The 20051-nt window shown below is 60.3% G+C and overlaps 1 protein-coding gene across 1 annotated transcript in view; it reads left to right on the top strand.

Moving 5' to 3' along the window:
• The window catches only part of SDK1 (sidekick cell adhesion molecule 1), an 816979-nt gene that overhangs the window by 726666 nt on the left and 70262 nt on the right, over positions 1 to 20051 (top strand). The window contains exons 29-31 of the mRNA XM_079943718.1: positions 10624 to 10818; positions 12215 to 12416; positions 19110 to 19213. Coding sequence (XP_079799844.1) covers positions 10624 to 10818; positions 12215 to 12416; positions 19110 to 19213 — 501 coding nt within the window. The remainder of the gene's footprint in view (positions 1 to 10623; positions 10819 to 12214; positions 12417 to 19109; positions 19214 to 20051) is intronic.

The following is a 20051-nucleotide window of genomic DNA, read 5'->3' as shown; positions in this document are numbered from 1 at the left end:
ATTTGTTCGCCCTTTTCCACCAGGACAAATTAAGGGCCTCAGATATGCCAGGCCTCAATGCTCAGAGTGGTAGGTAAGGAGTGGATAAGATGTAGGTGGGCCGTCCTCGCAGGGTAGACACCAGCGACACTACCACGTGGTCGCGATGCGGTAGGGGTTCCAGGAAACGCCCTGCAAGCCACGCCTCCTGGGCCAGGGGGCTCAGTGGGCAGAAGGCATTGTCGGACTTTATCTTGAGGATGAGTGGTAGCAAACCACAACTTGGGTCCGCTAGCCCGCGCCCAGTAAAGCCAATCTACTGACATTGGGTTGCAGTGAAGGAAAGCGCGGCCTTCATTGCAGGGCAACAAGCAAGGCGTCCAGGGCAGCTGGTGCTCAAAACACCCCAACTCCCCGAAGCGTTTCAGCAGAGCATTTTTAAAGGCCAGGCGAGGGAGGGGGGTCGCGGGGTGTGCGATCAGCTCACGCGCAGCTCTCTGAGTGGTTGACGGTGAGGTCACAGGGCAGTGGCACAGGGGTTCACGTGATCAATCCTCAGGCTCCAGTAGGTCTGGGGACTACGTTTCGTGCTCAAGGTCATCGAGTAGTTAATGTCTTCCACGTGCTGGAGGTTTTAGCATCCGTAAAACAGCTCAGGGTAAGGGCAACAGATACTGTTATCTGGGTACCTCAGAGAGGAGCTACAGCAGAGGATGCGGGGAGGGTCCGTGCTGGGAAGGCCCCATAGGGTCCCGCTCGGTTGCATAAGTGGTTTCCAAATCCTTGAATGGAGCGCTGCCTTTTGCCTGTGGGAGCACAGACCTCCCAGAGGGAGACGCGGGCCGGGCCGGGCTGTGAACCACTGGGAAGGCCGTGCTTCGCGTGCAGGAGGGGCCAGAGGCCCAGACCTTTCAAAGTGGGCCTTTAAAGGCCAGGCACGAGGCCCGGTGTAAGCTCCAGACGCAGGCAGCCCTGAGATGCGGTGTTAACCTCCTCACCCACGGCAGACCCCACGTACGCCTGCTTGGGTTATCGGGGATTGACGGCAGGACCATAAACGCGGCTTACAAACAGCAGTAAAATGCACCACTTAGACCTGCTTTGGAGCTGAGGATGATAAGATTTGGTCTAGAAAAGGGTTACACTTAATTGTTTTTAAACAAATTTGAAAATCTGTGCTGAGGACCTTGAGAAGCGAAGTGACACGATCGGATGTGTCTTTTGGATAATGTCGGGCAGCCGTGAAAAGGGTGAACAGAAAGGCAGATACTTATTGAGTTCTGACTTCATTAAGATGGAGCCTGGGGCTCCCGAGTCATCTGCACAGCAGGCCAGGGGCCCTTCGGCTCCACTCTTTCCTTCTGCAGTTCCTGCAGCCACTTGGCGGTGACGACAGTGTTTCTGAACTAGGGGACCTCTGGAACCGCAGGTTCTTGCTGTTAAAATCACAACAAACAGCCGGAGAAGCCTCTGTTGCCGTGTGCGTTTCAGATCCCGTCCAGCTGAGGAGCCATCGCAGGCCAGTCTCAGGCCCTGGGGCGGCAGTGGTCTGCAGAGCTGGCTGCTACCCTCCAGGTTTCCTGGAGCCCGCACGCCGGCAGGGCCTGCCCCCGACTCAGTGCCCAGCCTACAGCCTTTCCCGGAACAAGCAGGGCGAACACGCAGGGCGAACCGTCTGTTTACCCAGGGCATGCCCCAGCACGCTGTGGAACAGGAAACGTTTCCAGAGCACAAGATGCGAAATTCCACCTGTCACTTCCAGCGCTAGGAGCCTTCCAGAGCGGTGTTGTCTGTGAGGATCGGGGGCCCCGGCTGCTGGGGAAGGAGGCCCCAGGCCCCAGGCCCCCGCCCCCGCCTCTGCTGATAGCCCGGCTCGTCCCGATTCTGGGATCATCTCTGTGCTCTCCTCAGCTTTCCGGGCCGATAAGAATTAATTCTGACAGCAGGACTCCACGGGGATGTGCAGAAGGCAAGTGTGCCCTTCACGTGGGATTCCCTCTTCGCGCAGACCGCCGTGTGCTCTGGTTTTGTTGCCGTGACTTTGAACTGCTCATCCGAGGCCTTCCCTGCCAACACGGTGAGGCTCTGGCCCCAGCCAGCTCTGAGCCGTGGTACTCGCCTAGTGCTTTGCCAGGAGAGACCCCCTACCCCGGGCCGCTGCTCTTCCTTTGACGGTCACATCAGATGGCGTCTCTGCCTGCGGCTTACCCCCTCGCCCATCCCGACCTGGGCTCGGCTCTTCTCCTCTTTGCTCCCAGAGCACCTGCGCTCACAGTCACAGCACGAATCCTCCGTCCACAGGAGACCGGCGGCTCGCTTTAGAATCGTGCCACCTGCTTTTAAGGGTGTCTTCAACATCAGTTTTTCTGATCATAAAAGCACGTGTACAATGCAGGTAATTTAGACAGCGTTTCACATTCATCCAGTTTAGAACCACAGAAAGTCTGACGATCCCCAGCAGAGAGGAGGATTTGGGGGTGCAGCGTCACACACACTCGTTGGGAGCGCGACCTGGCACAGCTGTGGTGGGGCGATCCGGGCATGGCTGCACCCCGCACCCCAGGTCTTAACCCTGGAGAAATCCTCACGCCTGTTCACAGGAAGAAACGCACAGGAGATCCACTGCAGGGCTGCTTTAAAGAACAGAAAATTTTAAAAAAGAAAGAACTGGAGACAATCCAAATGTCCATCAATAAGGCAATGAAAAGGTAAACTGCGGGCTATTCATTACCGCAGAAATCACGGAAGCAGTTAAAGTAACGAACAAGACCTACACGTGTCAACATGAATAAGTCTCACAAACATCTGTTGAGTGAAGAAAAGCAAGTTGCAGAAGAATAGATCCAGCTGAAGAATGTCTCTGTACATCTAAGCACTCCACAGACATTACCGTGTATCATTTATGGCCACACGTATGTAGTAAAAGTGTAAAAACTTGGCAGGAATTTGCAATAAGTTGAGGATAGGGGTTACCTTTGAGGAAGAGGATCCAATAAGACCACCAGAATAGCTTCAACGTTTTTCTGTCATATTTTCTCTCTTATAAAAATAAAAACAAAAACCATAAAAATTAGGCAAAATCTCAAGATTTGTTCAGTGCGTGATGAATACATGCGTGTGTGATCTATGTTATTCCAAGCATTTTTCTGCATGTTTGAAGTACTTTAGAGTACAGCTGAAGTATTAGTTTAGAGTAGCCCCCGCTCACCGCAACTAGAGAAAGCCTGCGCGCAGCAACGAAGACCCAACGCAGCCAAAGATTAGTTAATTAATTAATTAATTTAAAAAGTGACGACGGCCCTCCCCTCTCCTCCCCACCCCGGACCCACAGGGACATGGCCTGGAGTCCCACCACGGGCACTGACCGGGCGTCATGTCCGCGGGGACGTCAGGGCAGGTGTGGCACAACAGAGGGTCGCACGCGGCCCAGCCTCTTCGGGCTGCAGAGGGTGTGATGCAGAGACAGGAACCAGGCCCAGAACTGCTCGTCTCTCAGGATGTGGCCCCACGTACACAGCCCTGAGCAGCGGGCCTCATCCTCCCATGGATCCCCAGGCAGGCACGGTCTGCACAACCTCTCCGGCAGGACCACGGGCTGCCCGCTTTGAGCCTCCCCTGTGTTTTAAACCCTGCGTGGCGGACAGGCTGGGTGGAGGGGGCAACCCCGCAGCCACGTGGCCGGGCGCCGACCTCGGCGAGTGAATTCACACCAGTCACTTAGTCCCTGTGTGCCTGGGCTTCCCCACCCTCCAGGGGGGCGGCATGTCCCTCCCTGGTCGGGCCAGTACGCGGTGCACAGAGAACCCAGAACAGGGCCAGCCTCCCAGCGAGTGCCCGGTCAGCGCCAGCTGGAGCGCTGTGGCCGTTCGGTATCTCACCCCTTCTCTTGGGCCGGGGAGTGTTCTGCATCACTGTGTATTTACACCCAGTATTTACTCCGTACCCACTGTGTTGCACAGCTTTGCTCTCCGCTACCCTGGCGGCTGGAGTGGAGGCTTTATGCTGGAAGGCAGCATGGGGCCAGGTCACAGGACTCCCCCGAGGCACTGAGAAGCTTGGGTGTGGATCTGTAGTCCCTGGGGGTCGCTGAAAAATCACAAAACTCCAGATAAGAAGGGGGTCGTACTTTAATCCTTTGACGGTTCCAACCGTGGCCAGACAGAGGCTAAGTGAGACAATGCTCTGTCCCTCCAAAGTGGGAGACAGCACACTGGAGCCTCTGTGGCTGCAATGGCGTTGAGGGGTCATTGTAACGAACGCTGTCTTGGGTAACCTGTCACCTGGATATCGTTACAGCCAGCGCACTAAATGGCAGGTGCCGTAGGAAAGACGGGAAAACAGGTTCTAAAGATTCGGACTGGTGTCCACAGGGGACAAAAGAAGACATCTTTCTTCGAGACTCACTTTGCATCCGGGGGCCTTGAATCAGCGTTCCCACTCCGGCGGCGCGGCCTTCTGAGTATATGACCACCTCTGAAGCCAGTGCTTTTGTAATCTGTACCAAAACGTGTTCTTACATTTCCAAAAGAGATTAACAGCGGGAAACGCTGGAGGCGCCTGCAAGGAAAAACACTTGCTTATTTGTGTAAATATTTTACCAGGGAGAGCTGGCGGCATTCAGAGCCTCCCTCTGGGGGGCGCGGTGGGAGACACCGGAGAGTGGCCATTCCCCCCCCCACTTACCAACTGCTCCACAGTCCCTTAAATGCTGTTACACTCAAGTGATGCATGTGATCTTCAAATCCACGCGGGTTTGCCCTGCCGGACACGCCAGATCCCCCCCCCACCCGGTTAGAGGTCAGCTTGCCCACGAGGGCTGAACCTTGACCTTTAGCTTGTCACACAAGGGTGTGCGAGGACGCTGCTGGGAAGTAGGGGCTCGACTATGATCCGAGTTTGCAAATGCATCGTTTCCTCCACTGTTGCATTTGTCAGCCCCCAGCCCTCGAACGGATAAGCCATAAAACCAGCGAGCCAGCTGGCATCTGGGCTAGGCTGACGCTTGCCCGCAGGGAGACTCAGCTGCTGTGGGTTCCACGAACCAGGAATGGGCGTTGGGGGGGCTGTCACCAGCCACACCCCCCGACAGTGCCTGCAGAGGGCTCGGCAGCACCGGACCCCTCTCGTGGCCTTGGCCTCGAGGCCCCGGGGATGGTCCCCGCACAGGCGACTCTCAGATCGACGCCTTGTGTTTGCCCGGGAAGCATCCAGTCTTGATAAAAGCCTGCCACCACCTAAAATGTCTACACGATTCTCTCAAAATACATCTGGGGCCCTTCGACAGCCCGATCATTAAACCGAGGCAGCCGAGACCCCCCGCCGGCCCCCCGCAAAGGCCTCCTGTCCTCAGCGGCATCTCTCAGACTCTCCTGTTTGCGCCTCCCCCGTGCGTGGCCCGGAACCTGTCTCCTGCTTGGAGCCTCGACCTCTTTGGGTCCTGATTTTCTGGATGAGCCACGTCTCCCCATCTCCCGGGCACTTCTGAGCGGCTCAGGCTTCTCTCACCCACGGTTTTCGTCTTCACCGTGGGGCCCCGCGGCTCGTACGTGGCCTGGCTTCTCCGAATGCCTGTGTCACCGCGGTTCACTGTGACCTTCAGGAGCGGCTGCTCTGGGCGCCTCTTCTCCCGCCGTGGACCCCGCCCCCTGTTCCTTCCTTGCGTGGCTGCGGCCTCTGACCTCACGTCGCTGAGATTCAGCTCGTGTTTCTGAGCTTCCTGGGCCCAGAGTCACGTAACGAGCCTCGTCCCGCGAGCGCCGCCCTTGTTCCTGACGCGCGAGCCCGCGCTCGGCGTTTGCTCTCGGCCGTCTCTGTATAGAAGCCTCTTCTGTTGTTCAGCACGTCCGTGTCCAGGTGGGGTGCGGGCATTCATCTTCATCAGCGCACCACAGACTGGGGACAGTAGGGGTATTGGCTCTCTTTTAGGGCAAATAACAGGAAGATACAAATATATCCCTCGGGCCAAGGAATTTTCTCCCAGTGGCTCCATGTGGGACCTGGATCAGAGAGAACAGCCCAGATTTCACGCAGTTCTCTGGGTAGACGGGAGCCCTCGGGGCTCAGGCAGAAAGAGCCATCTCGTGTGGGGCAGAGCCCCAGCCTCTCCACCTGCCCACCCTGCTCGGGAGCTCAGAGCGCATCTCCTGGCAGCCTGGCCTCGGTGACCCACAGCAGGCCTGTGGACTGGGACATCCACTTTGCCGTCCCGCTGCACACCTTACTGTCCTCGCGTCCTGCCTTTACAGCCGGCACAGCGCCCTGGCTGCGGCCGGGCCGAAGGCTGGTCTCCGCAGCCGTGGGTGAGCCCGCCTGCTCCTTGCTGCCTGTCTGTCCCCCCGCCTCAGACGTGGCGGATTTGGCTCCAGGCCCTGCCGCAGGGGACCTGACCCGCCCCTCGCCTGAGCCCCTCCCTGCACAGGCACCCCAAGGCTCTTCCAGGCACCCCATCTCTTGGGCTGCTTTCTGAAACAACGCATCCCCTCCAGATGGAACGTCGCCCACGGAGGTTCGCGCTTGAGTCCAGCCTCAGGCCGGGCACCGTGCCTCTCGCTGCGTCTAGATGCTCTTCCACAGTCACCCTGAAAATATCCTGTTGAGTGGCCAAGTTGTTTTCTATTTTGTCCCCCTTTCCGTGACGTCATCAGGATCCTATCATTTTAGAGCAGGAGGGAGCTCTGTCCTGTCTACTGGGTGCCCCGCGCGCCCGTCCTCGGGTGTGACACGGAGACGCTGTCATGTGGACCGTGGACCACCGCGAGGTCTGCACGTGGCAGGAGTGACGCGCCTGGAGGACAGGGGCCCTGATGAGCGGGGCTGGTGTTTTTCTTTATTCGTAGCTAGAAACAAAAAGTCGAGAGTTGAAACTTGCCCGAGGTGAGAAAAGCTAGGCTGGGTTAGGACCCGGGTCTCCTGACGACATCCTGCTACGTGGTCAGGGGCTTCTGAGAGACAGACAGACAGACAGACAAGAGACCATCTAGAAGCATACAACACGCCATCCAATGCCAGGATGGCAAGGCCGGCAAGAGACAGGACAGGGAATGAGCAAGGGACCGTGTGAAGGAACCGCCCAGGTGGAGGCGAGGTCAAGGGTCACCCTAGCGTGGTGCTCTGGGGGCGGGGGAGGGCAGAGGTGGAGCCTTTGATGGAGAGCAGACCTGAGCCAGCCCAGGAAGGGGAAGGGAGGGGAGGACCTTCAGGGAGACCGGTTCCCATTTTGTTCCCAAATCCCAGCTCACAAAGATGTGCCTTTGAACAAAATCTGAGTTTCATCCCAGGATTTTTAATTCCAGCGGCAGATAATCTGAGAAGAGATGAAACATCATAAGAATAAAGGATAAAGAAAGCACAGCTGTAATCACGTCCTGTTCCTAAAAGTGTACAAATCCTCTTTGATTCAGGCTTACCGGGTAAAAGGTGATCTGAATTAATGCGGAGTCTTAATCTCTCACACACACGACTCCCCGAAATACGCAGGGACAAGTTAAGGGACCGGACGCTGGCTGGTGGGGGTCGTGAGGGGAGCTCCCAGACGGACGTCGGGGGCCCCCGGGACGCCACGTGTTATCCACACGGCAGCGGCCGCCCCGGTGTTCTGGCGCCTGGGCATGCTGGCCGGGTGGTTTCTGCGCCTCCCGCCGTCTCAGCTGTAGGCACGCCGTCTCACACTCTGAAAAAGAAACCTGGTCAGCGCAATCCTACGCAGAAGTTCAGTGTGTACGCAGACAGGGCCCGGGTCTCGGACATACATACCTTCATCTGTTTTTAACGCAGTTACTTGTTTGTTCTTTGGGGAGGGTTGGTATCTCTTCTTCACTAGGAGTGGTATTCGAATGGCCGTACTCACTCACCCTGGGCCACACCTCCCTCTTGACGTTTCTAAAGTATTGTGTTTGATCATGTTCTTATGGGTGGTCTGTGTCTGCCTGTGCAGTCTTTGTGCTGGATGGTAAAGTTCGGTTTGTCTGTGCAAGATATCTTTCCTTAGTTCCCTGCTTTAGTTCGGGAATGTGCGTGCGATAATGACGTTAGTCAGATGCTTTCGTACGGGGCACAGACAGACTTTCCTCCGGTGGCCAGGGGGACACAGAGGCCCCCAGTCCCCCGTGAGGCGTGCTGCAGCCTCTGTGGATGAACCACATGCCACGCGGACCACGCGCCCTCGGACAGAGGCTGCCTCCAGGCCGTCTGATCTCCCCCTGTGCCCCTCGAAATCTGCCGAACACGGGCGTCGCTTTTCACCTGCAAATCCTGACAACATAAAAATAATAATACGACACCTAAAAGCCGGCGTAGATGTACTGAGGTTAGAGCTGGTGTAAAAACATGGATTTACGTCACTCTCGTAGCAGTGGGTGAGTTTCAGAAGAGAGCTGGGGCTTGATACATCAAATAACGGAGAGAGAAATGGACCTAAAGTGTAAAGGGCCAGGCCAGGGAAGAATACAAGCAATAATGTAGCTAATCAGGACAGGTGGTGTGACAGACAAGGGGGAGGCGAGCAGAACGGGAGTCTCGTGCTTCCACCACGGTCATGGTGAGGGGCCAGCGGGTGCTGTCGGAAGTCGGAGGACCGAGTTCATCGCATCACCTGGGACTAGCAGGGGTGAGGACCAGAAGGGCCGGGGATTGGAAGGGAAACCGACTCTGACAAAGCAGGTGCCCACCGCAGAGGTGTTAGTGGTGACGCAGAAATGAGCGGGCTGCAGGGAGCGGCACGTTCTCCCGGAGCCGGGAGCGCAGCCCGGACACGAGCTCCCGCACCTTGTGGCTGCCGGGGCACCGTCGTCCCTGGGAGACATGCTCTTCTCGTGGGGCAGGATGCCAAGGGCCCCACTCCCTTTGCTGGGAGCCTGGGGTGGATGCTTTCGCTTCTCGGGACAGTGTGACTCCGTGGAGAGTGAAGGCTTTGGAGCCGGACAGACGCAGGGCTCAGGCCAGCTCTGCTGGTGACTTTCTGTGTGACCTCAGGCTGACTGCTTACCTCTCTGAGCTCTGCTGCTCCCTGGCAGGACCACTGGAGGCTCAGGAGGTGCGGACCATCAGGCGTGCAGTAGGAGGGCACTGCTGCGGTGGCCACGCTGACCACATTGCCCTCATTTTCAGGACGCTAGGTGTCTGGGAGTCTCAGAGCTTGGGCTTGGGCTCCCGATGCACCCGAACTCCAGGCACCCCCTCCTCCAGGACCAGGCAGGGGCGAGGGAGGTGCTAGGGGAGGTCCAGGAGGAGAGCCGCCGGTCGTCGGTCAGTGGGTGGGAAAGGACATGTGTCCGGCAGGACACCCCGGGACAGCTGGCCGCCACGGCGGGGAGGATGGCCACTGGAGGCAGAACAGAGCTGTGCGAGCCTGTCCAGGGTCCTGCAGACATGCTGTGACGGTGGTCACTGTGGACAGGGCTGGGCTGCCAGCCCCCGTCTGCGTGGCCATGGTAGTGACCCGCAGTGGTTAGGGACTGAGCGCTAGGGCACACTCTGCGTCTGACCCCACGGGATCGTCCCCCTGGCCCCCCACGTGGGGGGCACGCTGAGGCTCCTTATGCAGGCGGCAGGTGCCAGGAAGCTTGGCCACTGATGGGGCCAAAGGCTGTGTGAGTGGGAGGACCGAAGGAGCCCAAGGAGATGCCCACCCGGGGCAGGGAAGCCGCGGAGACGCAAGCTGCTTGAGGCCCCGAGGGCCCGTCCCGAGGGCCAGCAGCCCCTCTCCACAGGGGCCGTCACACCCACGGGACGCCCTGCGAAGGCAGAGCTGGGGTCAGCGCTGCTGGCCTGGTCCCCTGAGGGCCCCCGTTGAACTGAGTGGCTTGGCTGTCATTAGCGGTGTGGAGGTCACGGCACCGCCACTTCTGGTCTTAGCGCAGGACTCAGCGGCTGGACCACAGTTGTCTGGGAGCCCGGGAGGCTCGGGCCGGGTCTGCAAGTCCGCTCTGCCTCTTCAGATGCGGGCAGAGGGGCCCCAGCAGGGCCTGGTGGGGGAGGCCTGGTCCTTAATGAAGCCCGATCAACCGTGAACCCTTGATGATCAGGGGACTTTGAGAGACGGTCCGAGCCGGGGGCCTGCCCCGAGCTGACGTACTCCCTTCTGCGTCCTCGACAGTGGGACGAGCTGTTTCAGGGGAGCCCCCGGCTCAGAGCCACAGGGGTGGGGCTTCTGGGAGGGGCGGGAGCGCCGGGCTGGCGGGAGGAAGCGGGGTGTGCAGACAGACAGACACACAGACATGGTCTGAGCACAGGTGTGAGAGCCTCCGGGGCAGCCGGCTCCAGGGAGAAGGGCGTTCCAGGCAAGAAGACCCTTGGGGGTTGAGGGCAGGGCCACTGGAAGGCGGGCGGGGGCAGGGACAGTGGACACAGCCGCCATCCGCGCTGCTCCCTGGGTCCTCTGGGCGCCGAGGACCACGGGGAAGAGGAAGCTGTTTTCACATCTAGTTCGTGAAGGAAGAAGAGGGGGCCTGGCGCCCCGAGCCCCTCCCTTCATCACTGAGCCTGGCTTCGCTCCGAAGAGCCCCAGCCTGCTGCTCAGATGCTGGCCTGGGAGAGGGAAACAGCGCAGAAACACGTGGCTCTGTAGGGTTTCCCGGGTGGCGGGACTGGGGGCTTCCCCGTGAGTGAGGGCACAGCTGACCAGCAGCCCTCGTGCCCCCCGCCCAGGGTACCAGATCGCCTACCGCCTGGCCAGCAGCAGCCCTAACACGTTCACCACCGTGGAGGTCGGCGCCACTGTGAGGCAGTTCACGGCCACCGAGCTGGCCCCGGAGTCCGCGTACGTCTTCCGGCTGTCGGCCAAGACCCGGCAGGGCTGGGGGGAGCCGCTGGAGGCCACCGTCATCACCACCGAGAAGAGAGGTAAGACCGGGAGGCCCAATTCCCTGCCGGGCCGGGGGAGGGGAGGTCACGCGTGCCTGGGGAGGGTGGCTGCCGGAACTGCTCGTTCTTTAAGCACCGCTGAGCCTACCTGGAGCTGGACGCACAGCGGGTCTCACAGCCCAGCACTCGCCCCAGGCTGGGCTCTCAGGCCTGACCCTCCCAGGTCCAAAGATAGAGAGCTCTTCTCCTCCCCAGCGATGCCAGAGCTTCCTGCAGGTTCCCCCACCGGGACTCGGTCAGGCCCGCACTTTCAGTGTGCGGGGAGCAGCAGGGCTGCGTTTCTCCCCCAGGCAGCTCAGAGCCGCAGGCCTTGTTTCTTGCCATCCTCCTTAGACTCCGTGCAGCCCCTCTGAAGGAGGGGGAAAGAGTTTTGCTCACGGTTTGATGTGACTTGAACCAAACCCGAGGGCAAGTACTGACATGAGCTCCCCCAAGGGGGCAGCCCTGTCCCTGCCCGCCACGTGCCCCCGCCTGCACCCTGCCCCACAGCTGGAACACCTGCCCCGCCAGGGCCTGCAGGGCCTCGGTCCACGTGGCTCAGGGAGAGGGGGCCCAGGAGAGCTTTGTCCCTTCCAGTGGGTCCGGGAGGGGCCTGAGAAGCAGGGGCAGGACCCAGGCTGCTGGGGGCGAGAAGAAACCGCCCGGCCGAAGGGTGCGCTTCAGCAAAGGTTGCTGATTACGGTAGACGCCAGGGCCCCTGGCAGCCCATCCCCTGGGGCCGGCAGCGAATTGCTGCTTTATTCCACGCCACACCTTCTAATCAGAATCGATATACTCTTTCTGATAAACAGCGAAAGAATGATTCCTCCCTCTGGGGAGCTTCTCTGTTGAAATCAATGGGGCGAGGAGACAGAGCGACGGGCAGACGACCCCCACTCAGGAGCCCGGTCCCGGCCCCGCTGCCCGCATCCCAGTCTCCATCCTGCAGGCACGGAGTGGCCAGTGACAGCCCCCAGGCACCCCTGCTCCACATGCCTTTACGGTTTCAGGCCCAGGTCGACTTCCAGGGAGAGGAGATCAGAGTTAAAGATGCACTCGTCCCAAAATCAGAGAGTGGGAGCGAGTCCTCGGGCGCCCAGGTGTTGTTCACGATGCCTTACGTGGCGGTGCCGTTCGGGGAGCGTGGGCGGGTTCACCTCCAGTCTGTCTGCCTGCTCTGAGGGTGGAACATTCCAAGGGCAAGCAGGGGTCTCCAGTCAGATCCAAGCTGGGCCCCGGCCGAAGTCAGAGACCCTCACAGCCCTGCGGAGCCAGGAACAGTCTGAAGGTCATCTAATCCATGCATCCGACTCTCGGGGCCGCCACAGTGCCTCCCCCTGCGTAATTTCACTGCGAGCCTCTCACATGTCCCTGATCTGTCCCCTTTTGGTTGCAGAGCGGCCGGCGCCCCCCAGGGAACTCCTGGTGCCCCAAGCGGAAGTTACCGCACGCAGCCTGTGGCTCCAGTGGGTCCCGGGCAGCGATGGGGCCTCCCCCATCCGGTACTTCACGGTGCAGCTGCGCGAGCTGCCCCGGGGACAGTGGCAGACCTACTCCTCGTCCATCAGCCACGAGGCTACAGCCTGTGCCGTTGAAAGGTACCCAGAGGGCCAGGGGGACCCTCTCCCGGGGTACGGGGGCCCCGCCCTCCCCAGCCAGCTCCTGCCCACTGAGTAAGGAGTCTGTGCAGGACGCGGAGACGCGCCACTGAAAGCCCATGTCTCCTCTTCTAGTCAGCGCTCCTGTGCCAGGACCCGGTAGTCCTTGCATCCCGCGTCCGCTTCCAGACGCCCACCCGGGCCGCTTCCCCGCCAGTCCTTGCGAGCGGCCCGGCACAGATGGTCCGCCCGCCCCAGGCCCCGGGGACTGACGAGGCTCAGATGAACAGGCGGTGGGGCCCTGAGCCCGGGAGGGGGACTCAGGCTCCCCAGTGCCCGAGAGGCATGGAGTGGGGGGTGGCAGGGAGGGCAGCCCAGCCTGCCACTGTCCCCGTGTCACAGGCCGGAGAGAGGCCCTTCTCTGTGCTGTCTCTGCGTCAGCGAGGTGGACAGATTCCGCCTGGGGGCCGCCCTTCCTTAGTGACAGTGACGGCTGATGGGGCAGGAGCAGAGCCCCGCCCCCGAGCCAGCTGTTTGGTGAACTGCTGGGCAGGAGGGAGGGGCTGCACCGCCGGCCGCAGCTGGACCCGCTGTGTCGTGATCCCACCTGGGCCTCTCCTCTCGGCCGCCCCCCTCCTTACGGTGAGGAGACTAGGGCTGGGAGGGGTTACGTCACCCACCAGAATCCTACAGATGGAACAGTCTAGACAGGCAGGTCTACGAAGTGGCCTCGGGCCCTGCGTCCTCACGTCCGCCCGCGTGGGAGCCCCCCGCCTGGGAGGGTGATGGCAGCAGCCCGGGGAGACGCCTTGGCATCGTCACTGTACTTCCCACCTGGCCCTGGCGTTGTCACTTTCTGCCAGGCTCGTGCTCCGGGGCTGGGGAGGGGCCACTAAGTGGTGGGTCCCACTGTCCCCCGTGGGTGCTAGTTCCCTTGCCAGGACCTCCCGGGAGGACGGAGGAGGCCAGGACCGTGGTTTCCTAGGCGGGCCAAGGTCCTCTTATCATTCAGAACGAGCCCCGTGCCGGGTACCGTGCTGCACTGACGTCCACCTGCTCGTGGAATCCCCACGACAGCTCCGGGCACTGCCGTCCCAGTTCCATGGGTGAGGAACAGGGTCAGAGGTCGGTTTGGTACCTTGCCTGCAGCCCTGCCCAGCCAGCAGGGAGCACGTGTGGGCCTCCCTGAGCACCCCGCCCTCCCCGTCGCAAGGCCGCCAGTCTGCTGCCTACTGAGCAGAGACCCTGAGCTGTGCACCATCAGAGAGCCCCGGAGGCACAGCTCAGGACTGGGCTTGGAGCGCGGCGCTGCCGCTCTCTCCTACACGAGCCAGCAGCGGGGCTGAAGGAGAGGGGGCCACGCCCCCGGTCCAAGGAGCCGGTACCGACGGGGGCGAGGCCGCGCCCACGGCGGGTGCTGTCGGCTCCGGGCGGCTGTGCGGCCGGCCTGCACCCTGACGGGGTGAGCGTAGCAGCCCGGGCAGCTCACAGGGACCTTCCGGCAGCTCTGCTTTGGCGCACAGAACGGGCGCCCCCTTTGGAGGTGACTTCAGAGGCAGCCCCAGGCCAAGAAGGAAGGCAGCTCGCCACTCATAGCTGCGGCCTCCTGGGACCCCAAGCGATATACCTGGTCTGAGTGACTCCCTCATCCCATGATCCAGAAAGCTCTCAGCTCTGTCTGGAGATGAGGGATGGACGGTCCCCACGCACACGTTCTGCTTCCGGAAGAGCCGAGGTCCCTGCCTGCTACTTAGAGGCGACATTTGTTCAGGTCCGTCTGCTGGCGAGTAGGGCTTTAGAACACTAGTGACAGTCACGGCAGCTGTAGCCACCCTCCTCGTGGTGGGGAGATGTGGCTGGAACGGCATCAGTGTGGACACGCACCTCCGAGACGCTCCCCACGGCGACCTGGTGGTGAAGCCTCCCGCGCCATCTTCCTGCTGTCATTGTCATCGCCACTGTCACCATCTCAGCATCACCCAGCCCTCCATCAGTTCCAGAACAATTCCCACGTGTTGTCCCACAGGTCGTCCACGTGGAGAGAGGGGCCTGTGGGGTACAGACCAGACTTTTTATCATTCCCGTCGTGCAGACGAGGACACGGGGCAGCAGACGCGTCTTAAGCAACGAAGGGGCCTCAGCTTCTCTGAACGGGGGAGGGGATCCCTTTGTGGTTCGGACATTCCCTGGGCCTGTAGCTCAAAGCTTCACGGATGCAAACCAGCACCCAGCTAATTTACACGGGTCCAGATGTAGCGAACAGTGTTTATCATCTACACCCCAAGCTCTCAGCAGTCCGTCCACCCCTGAGTGGCCAGGGGGCCTTGGAGGAGTGAAACACGGGGCTGGAGGAACCATCCCGTGGTTCCTCTCAGCTCCGGGCCGAAGATTTGCCTCGACAGCAGTGAACGGACGGCCAAGTAACAAGGCCCCCAGAATAGTCAAAGCCTGTCCCCGCGGAGCCCGCCAGCCTTACGACAGCCGTGGGACCCGCAAGGCACAGCTCCCCCTGCAGAGCAAGGCACTCTGCTGCGGACACACCCCGCGGGCCAGGATTCTCCTGTGCAGCCCGGGGGTTGGGGGTCGGGCGAGCGTGGCCGGGATGCCCAGCTTACTTGGTACAGCACACTCCAGTGCGCTGGGCGCCCGGCCGTAAATAACCCCACCTCCTCGTGTAACCGTGTGAAAGAAAGAAGAGCGATAAAATCCAACTGCCTCTCCTGTCGTGGAGCCTCCAACAGACCAATGGTGTGCTTGGGACTTTGCGTTGGAAAGGAGAGGTCCGTGCTTCAGGACAGACAGTTTAATTTGGTGCGGGAGACACTGTTGTCAGTTTCCTAATGGGCCATAACCAGGACACATGGTTCCTCCCCTATCAGAAGAAAACATGTCGCGGGCGGGATCCCGGGAAGGCGACGTCCTGTGCGCTGCCACCGCGTCATCCCCCTTCCTGCCTCATCGTCCTGGCAGCTACATTTTCTCCTTTTTTTTTTAAACATTCTTTTTACATTTTACTTTTTCCAGTTGCACGAAGTCTGCTAGTGGCCAAAACAACAGAAAACGTTTAAACGAAAGTTTAAAACAAAACGTTGATCGACCCACATCTCGTGCCTGTACCTAGGCTGGTGAATGTGGGTCCAGGGCACTGGGAGGGGCTGGGTCTGGGGGACCTATTGCAGCATCACCGGTTTCTGGTTGATGGTTGCGCCCCACAGAAATGCAGGGTAGCTGAAGAGAAGAGCTCCGAGCACAGAGCCACGTGGACGTCCTGGACGTCCATTTAGGACAGAGCAGTGATGGCATGGGCTCCGGTGCTGGCTGTGTGTCCAGTAACCGTGGGCCCTGCTGTTCCTCTGAGCCTGCCCTCTCCGGCAGCCTTTGGGAAGGCAGGAGAGGGAAAGTAACATTTAGGAAGCGCCTACTGTGTGACCGATTGCCAGACCTCATGAGGTGGGTTGTGTCATGTAACTTCCCCTGGAAGCGTGGGTATCGTTACCTCTGTTTTCATAGATGAACTGAGTGAGACTCAGAGAAATTAAACGGCGGGCCCCAGTTAGGAGTGGCGGGGTCAGAATTTAAATTCCTACTGGGCCGACTCCAAAGTAGGGGCTCAGGGAGGCCTGGAAGAGTGAACAGGGGGCAGAACTGGCGGAAATCGGAGGGCTTGTTCCTTATTCATTTATCAAGTAGTCATGAGTCCTGCTGTGCCCGGAGGGAGCGAGGGGCTGGGATGGATGGGGCGATGAGGGTGTGCTCAGGGGAGGAGGTAGACCAGTAATCCAAAGGAGCAGCTCCGCAGAGAGGAGGAACCTGCAGGGGACGGAGACCAGGAGGCGGACACAGTAACCGTGGTCACGTCTCCAGGGCGATGACCGCTCCCTTCACGGCCTCCCAGTCTCTCTGCCTGTTCTCAGGCTCCTGGCAGGGCTTCCTACTGAGAGGCTAAGTCCTGCAGCTCAGACGCCCTCCTGTCCCCTGCGACTCCCAGGGACAGTCATCAGTCCTGTGAAGCGGGAGAGCCCGCACGGCACAGGTTTGATGCTGGGAGCTCTGCTTCCCAGTCTCCTCGTCCCAGCCCATCTGTCACAGGCCTGTCATCAGATGTCATCCCGTCATCAGACATCCTTTACTGCTCCCCTGCTGTGCCCCCGACTCCTGGAGACCCCGGAGGTCAGGAAAGAAAGGGTGGTCTTCAAAGAGCTAGACCTCTGGCCTCAGATTCCGAAATCATTAGAGAACAGTGAAGTACTGAACATAATGCAATAAATCACGTGCACTACGGTGTTCTAAATGGCGGTGCACTAGCTGATAAACGCGCTACACATAGACAAGGGTCATTTCCGGGGCACCTGCCATGTGCCCGACCTGTGCTGATACTCACGTGTCCTCTTATTCCACCCTCCCAAGAAACTTCAGAGACAGATAACGTCACCCCAGCCATTCATCCCTTGTGTGGGTATTCACTGAGCACCTCCTGGGTGCCAGGCACTGCCATTGGTGCTGGGGACAAGGCAATAAATGGGGCCTCGGTCCCTGTCCCCAAGGAGTCCTGCATCTTGTAAATAAGACAGACAGTCATGAAGGAAACAGTTAATTACAAATTGCGATCGAGGAGACGAGGAAGTGAACGGGGTGTAGGGGACGGTGGGCAGGGGACAGGCATCGCCTGGAGCTGGTGAAGCTGACACCTGCAGGACAAGAACACTATGGCCACTTCTCAGTTCTGAGCGCCGGCTGTGGGCCAGACTCCCCCCGGCCCGTCTCCCCGAACTCATCCCAGCAACAGCCTCACGGTGTGGGCGCTGCTATCAGCCCGGATGGGGAGACGGGGGGAGACGGAGGCCGGGGGAGGAAAGACGTGGTTACCTCCGCCATTCATGAAATCCCTCCTAGGAAGCTGGGGACAGATGGGAACTTACTTGTCTGTTTTAACTGAATAAAGATGTCACCCAAAAACCACATCGTCCTTCAGGGTGGGACTTTGGAAGCGTCTCCACCAAAGCCAGGCCCGAGGCAGGGCTGCCCGTCACCGCTGCTCCTGCTGTGGAATCGGGGCGCCGATGGACTAGCGAGCAGCAGGGTGCAGTCGGCTCTGGGGGGCTGGGAAGCAACAGCATCCCTCGAGGTGTCAGCTCACAGAGAGCCGCTGCCATCAGTCTTACGCGGGAGGCGATTTGAAAACAGAGGTAGAGAAAACTTCTCTGATCATGCTTTCCAAAAATGGTTGTCAGTGTTTCAAAACACAGAATCCCTTCTCTAAACAGAGTGTCACCCAGAACCAGTTACAGACCAGGTGGAAGTGGAGCTGCTGTTGGTTGGTGCAGGGGGAACGGAGGCCCTGGACGCCCGGAGGGTCCCTCGGGGTCTCAGGGGTTCCTCAGTGCTCAGTTTGAAAACCACTGGTCTACAGGCTGCATCAGAGCCACGGGAAGGGTTGGTCAGAGGCAGGGAGGGCTGTGCTTAGACTAAGTTGAGGAAACTTGGGGATGGTTTGGACTCGAGGGACGGGGAGGGAGCGTCTAGAATCACTTTGGGTTTTCAGGTCCGGGAAACGGAGAGGACAGCGGGGCCGCTGCCTGAGACACAGCCGCTGCTGGGAGGGAAGGGAGGACGCAGGGCCCTCATCTGCTCCTCTGGAAGTAAACCCCGAAGGGCGGTGACAGCGGCCAGCCAGCCAGCCGGGTGCTGAGCGGGGCTGAGCTAGGGGAGCGTCGCCGAGGACCTGGGTGAAAGTCTGTGTGTCGTCCACACGGCGGAGTTTGTCTGAAGCCTCGGTCATCAGTGTGGCTCTGCGCTGGGCACACGGACCGCCTGGGTGGGGGGGGATGGATGGATGGATGGATGGGAGGGAGGAAGAATGGAAGGGAGGGAGGAAGGATGGAAGGGAGGGAGGAAGGATGGAAGGGAGGGACAAAGCCTGCAGTGGTGGCGCCAAGGAGAGCATTCATGTCCCGGAAGTCTCATCCGTGGGCCGAGGGGGACATCTTTTCACATGGACAGCCAACATTGTCTTGGCCTTACGTAAGGTGGGAGGCAGTGTTACTTCAGGGCGAGACCCCTCTTCCAGCCTCCGCCCCCCAGCCACTGACCCGTCCTCCGGCAGAGGGTGGGGGCCTCTGTCTGCTCGCCGTGAAGCAGGAATCCTGACGGCTCCACCCTGCAGAGCCGCCCTGCGGCTTGGACGGGGCTGTGCTGCTGAGTCTGGCTCGGTCGGCGGGAGGGGGCGGGGCAGGGGCAGCCCCTGGAGCCAGGCCCCGGCTGGGCTGGCACGGAGCTCCGCGAAGGAGCGCTGGGCTGCGGGAGGAGGGGGGCGCCTGCTCTCCGTGCTCCGAGGCCCCGTGCCTGCGCCGGTGTGAGATCAGCTCCTGCTGAGAAGTCCTCCGAGCTGCTCGGAGAGCAGCGATTTGCTGCGCACAGGTGTCTCTGACTGCAGGAAGTGGTAGTCCCTCCCCAGGAGCCCTAGGCGAGCGCTCCGTTCCCCCTGCTGGGAAGTTCTGGGCTCCCCCCGCCCCGGGAATCTCCTGTCGCCCTAGACCGGCCAGTGAGCCAGGGCTGGGTGCTGGGAGCTGCTCCCCAGACAGTCCCGGGCGCCCGGGGATTCAGCCGGAGCCCCAGAATGCCCGCTCCTCGCCGCCGCCCGGGCCCGCGGACAGGCGGCGGTCTCTGCGGTCACGGGTCCCTTCCGTGTTTCAGGCTGAGGCCCTTCACCTCCTACAAGCTGCGCCTGAAGGCCACCAATGACATTGGGGACAGTGACTTCAGCGCGGAGACAGAGGCGGTAACCACGCTGCAGGACGGTGAGCAAGGGGCCCACTTCCCGCTGCCGCCTTTGCGCCCCGGAACCCCGGCTCCTAGAGAGACCCACTCTCGTCTTGAGCCAGGAAGGGGAGTGGGGGGAGTGGCCGTGGGCAGTGGAGTTCAATTAGCAGCAGAAGCTGGGCGCTCCTGTACAGCCCAGGGCCGTAAATCAAGACTTCAAGGGCTTCCAAAGGGAGGAGGTTTCTTTGATTGGCTTCCAAACCCCGACCATCCATTAGCATCCCTGAGACTGACTAATTTATAGGGTCATTAAAGATAGATGTCGTGGGGTAGCTGTGTTTTAAGAGGTTTTCCCCATTTTTCTCATTCACGAGCCACCCAGTTTTGTCACTTGACAAAAGCCCAGTTGAGTGATGGAAGTGAGACCCCCTAACAGCTCCAGGTGGCTTTTCACCCACCCTGTCCTGCTCAGAGGAATTGGGCCCGGAGATCCGTTGTGAGTTTGTTTGGCAATCGATGATCAAAGCAGGCTCAGAGGGAGCTGGGAGACGGTGTCCTCAAGTCCGCCCAGCAGACAGGCAGGTGCTTAGGTAGGAAGGGAACGCTGCTGCGTAGCAGTGCTGGGCTCTGATCCCGGACTGCAGACCCCAACCCTTAGCCCGCCCAGCGGTGCTTTACGATAATCCCCAGACCTGCCCCGAGCACCCTCTCCCCCAGTTAACGCAGCAGGGGAGCGAGGCTCAAACCAGCCCACGTCCGCCTGCTCGCCCCGGGACCCCCCCACCTTCAGCTCTGCTCTTTCTGTAACCCGGGAGGGCGGCTTCTCCAACACCAGGCCGCCAGTGACCTGAAGGACCAGCTAAGGGGTTCTGGGGA

The sequence above is a fragment of the Stenella coeruleoalba genome (genome assembly GCF_951394435.1).
Source record: "Stenella coeruleoalba genome assembly, chromosome: 15".
Lineage (NCBI taxonomy): Eukaryota > Metazoa > Chordata > Mammalia > Artiodactyla > Delphinidae > Stenella > Stenella coeruleoalba.
The sequence above is the reverse complement of the archived record's forward strand: the minus strand, read 5'-3'. Positions and strand labels throughout refer to the sequence as shown.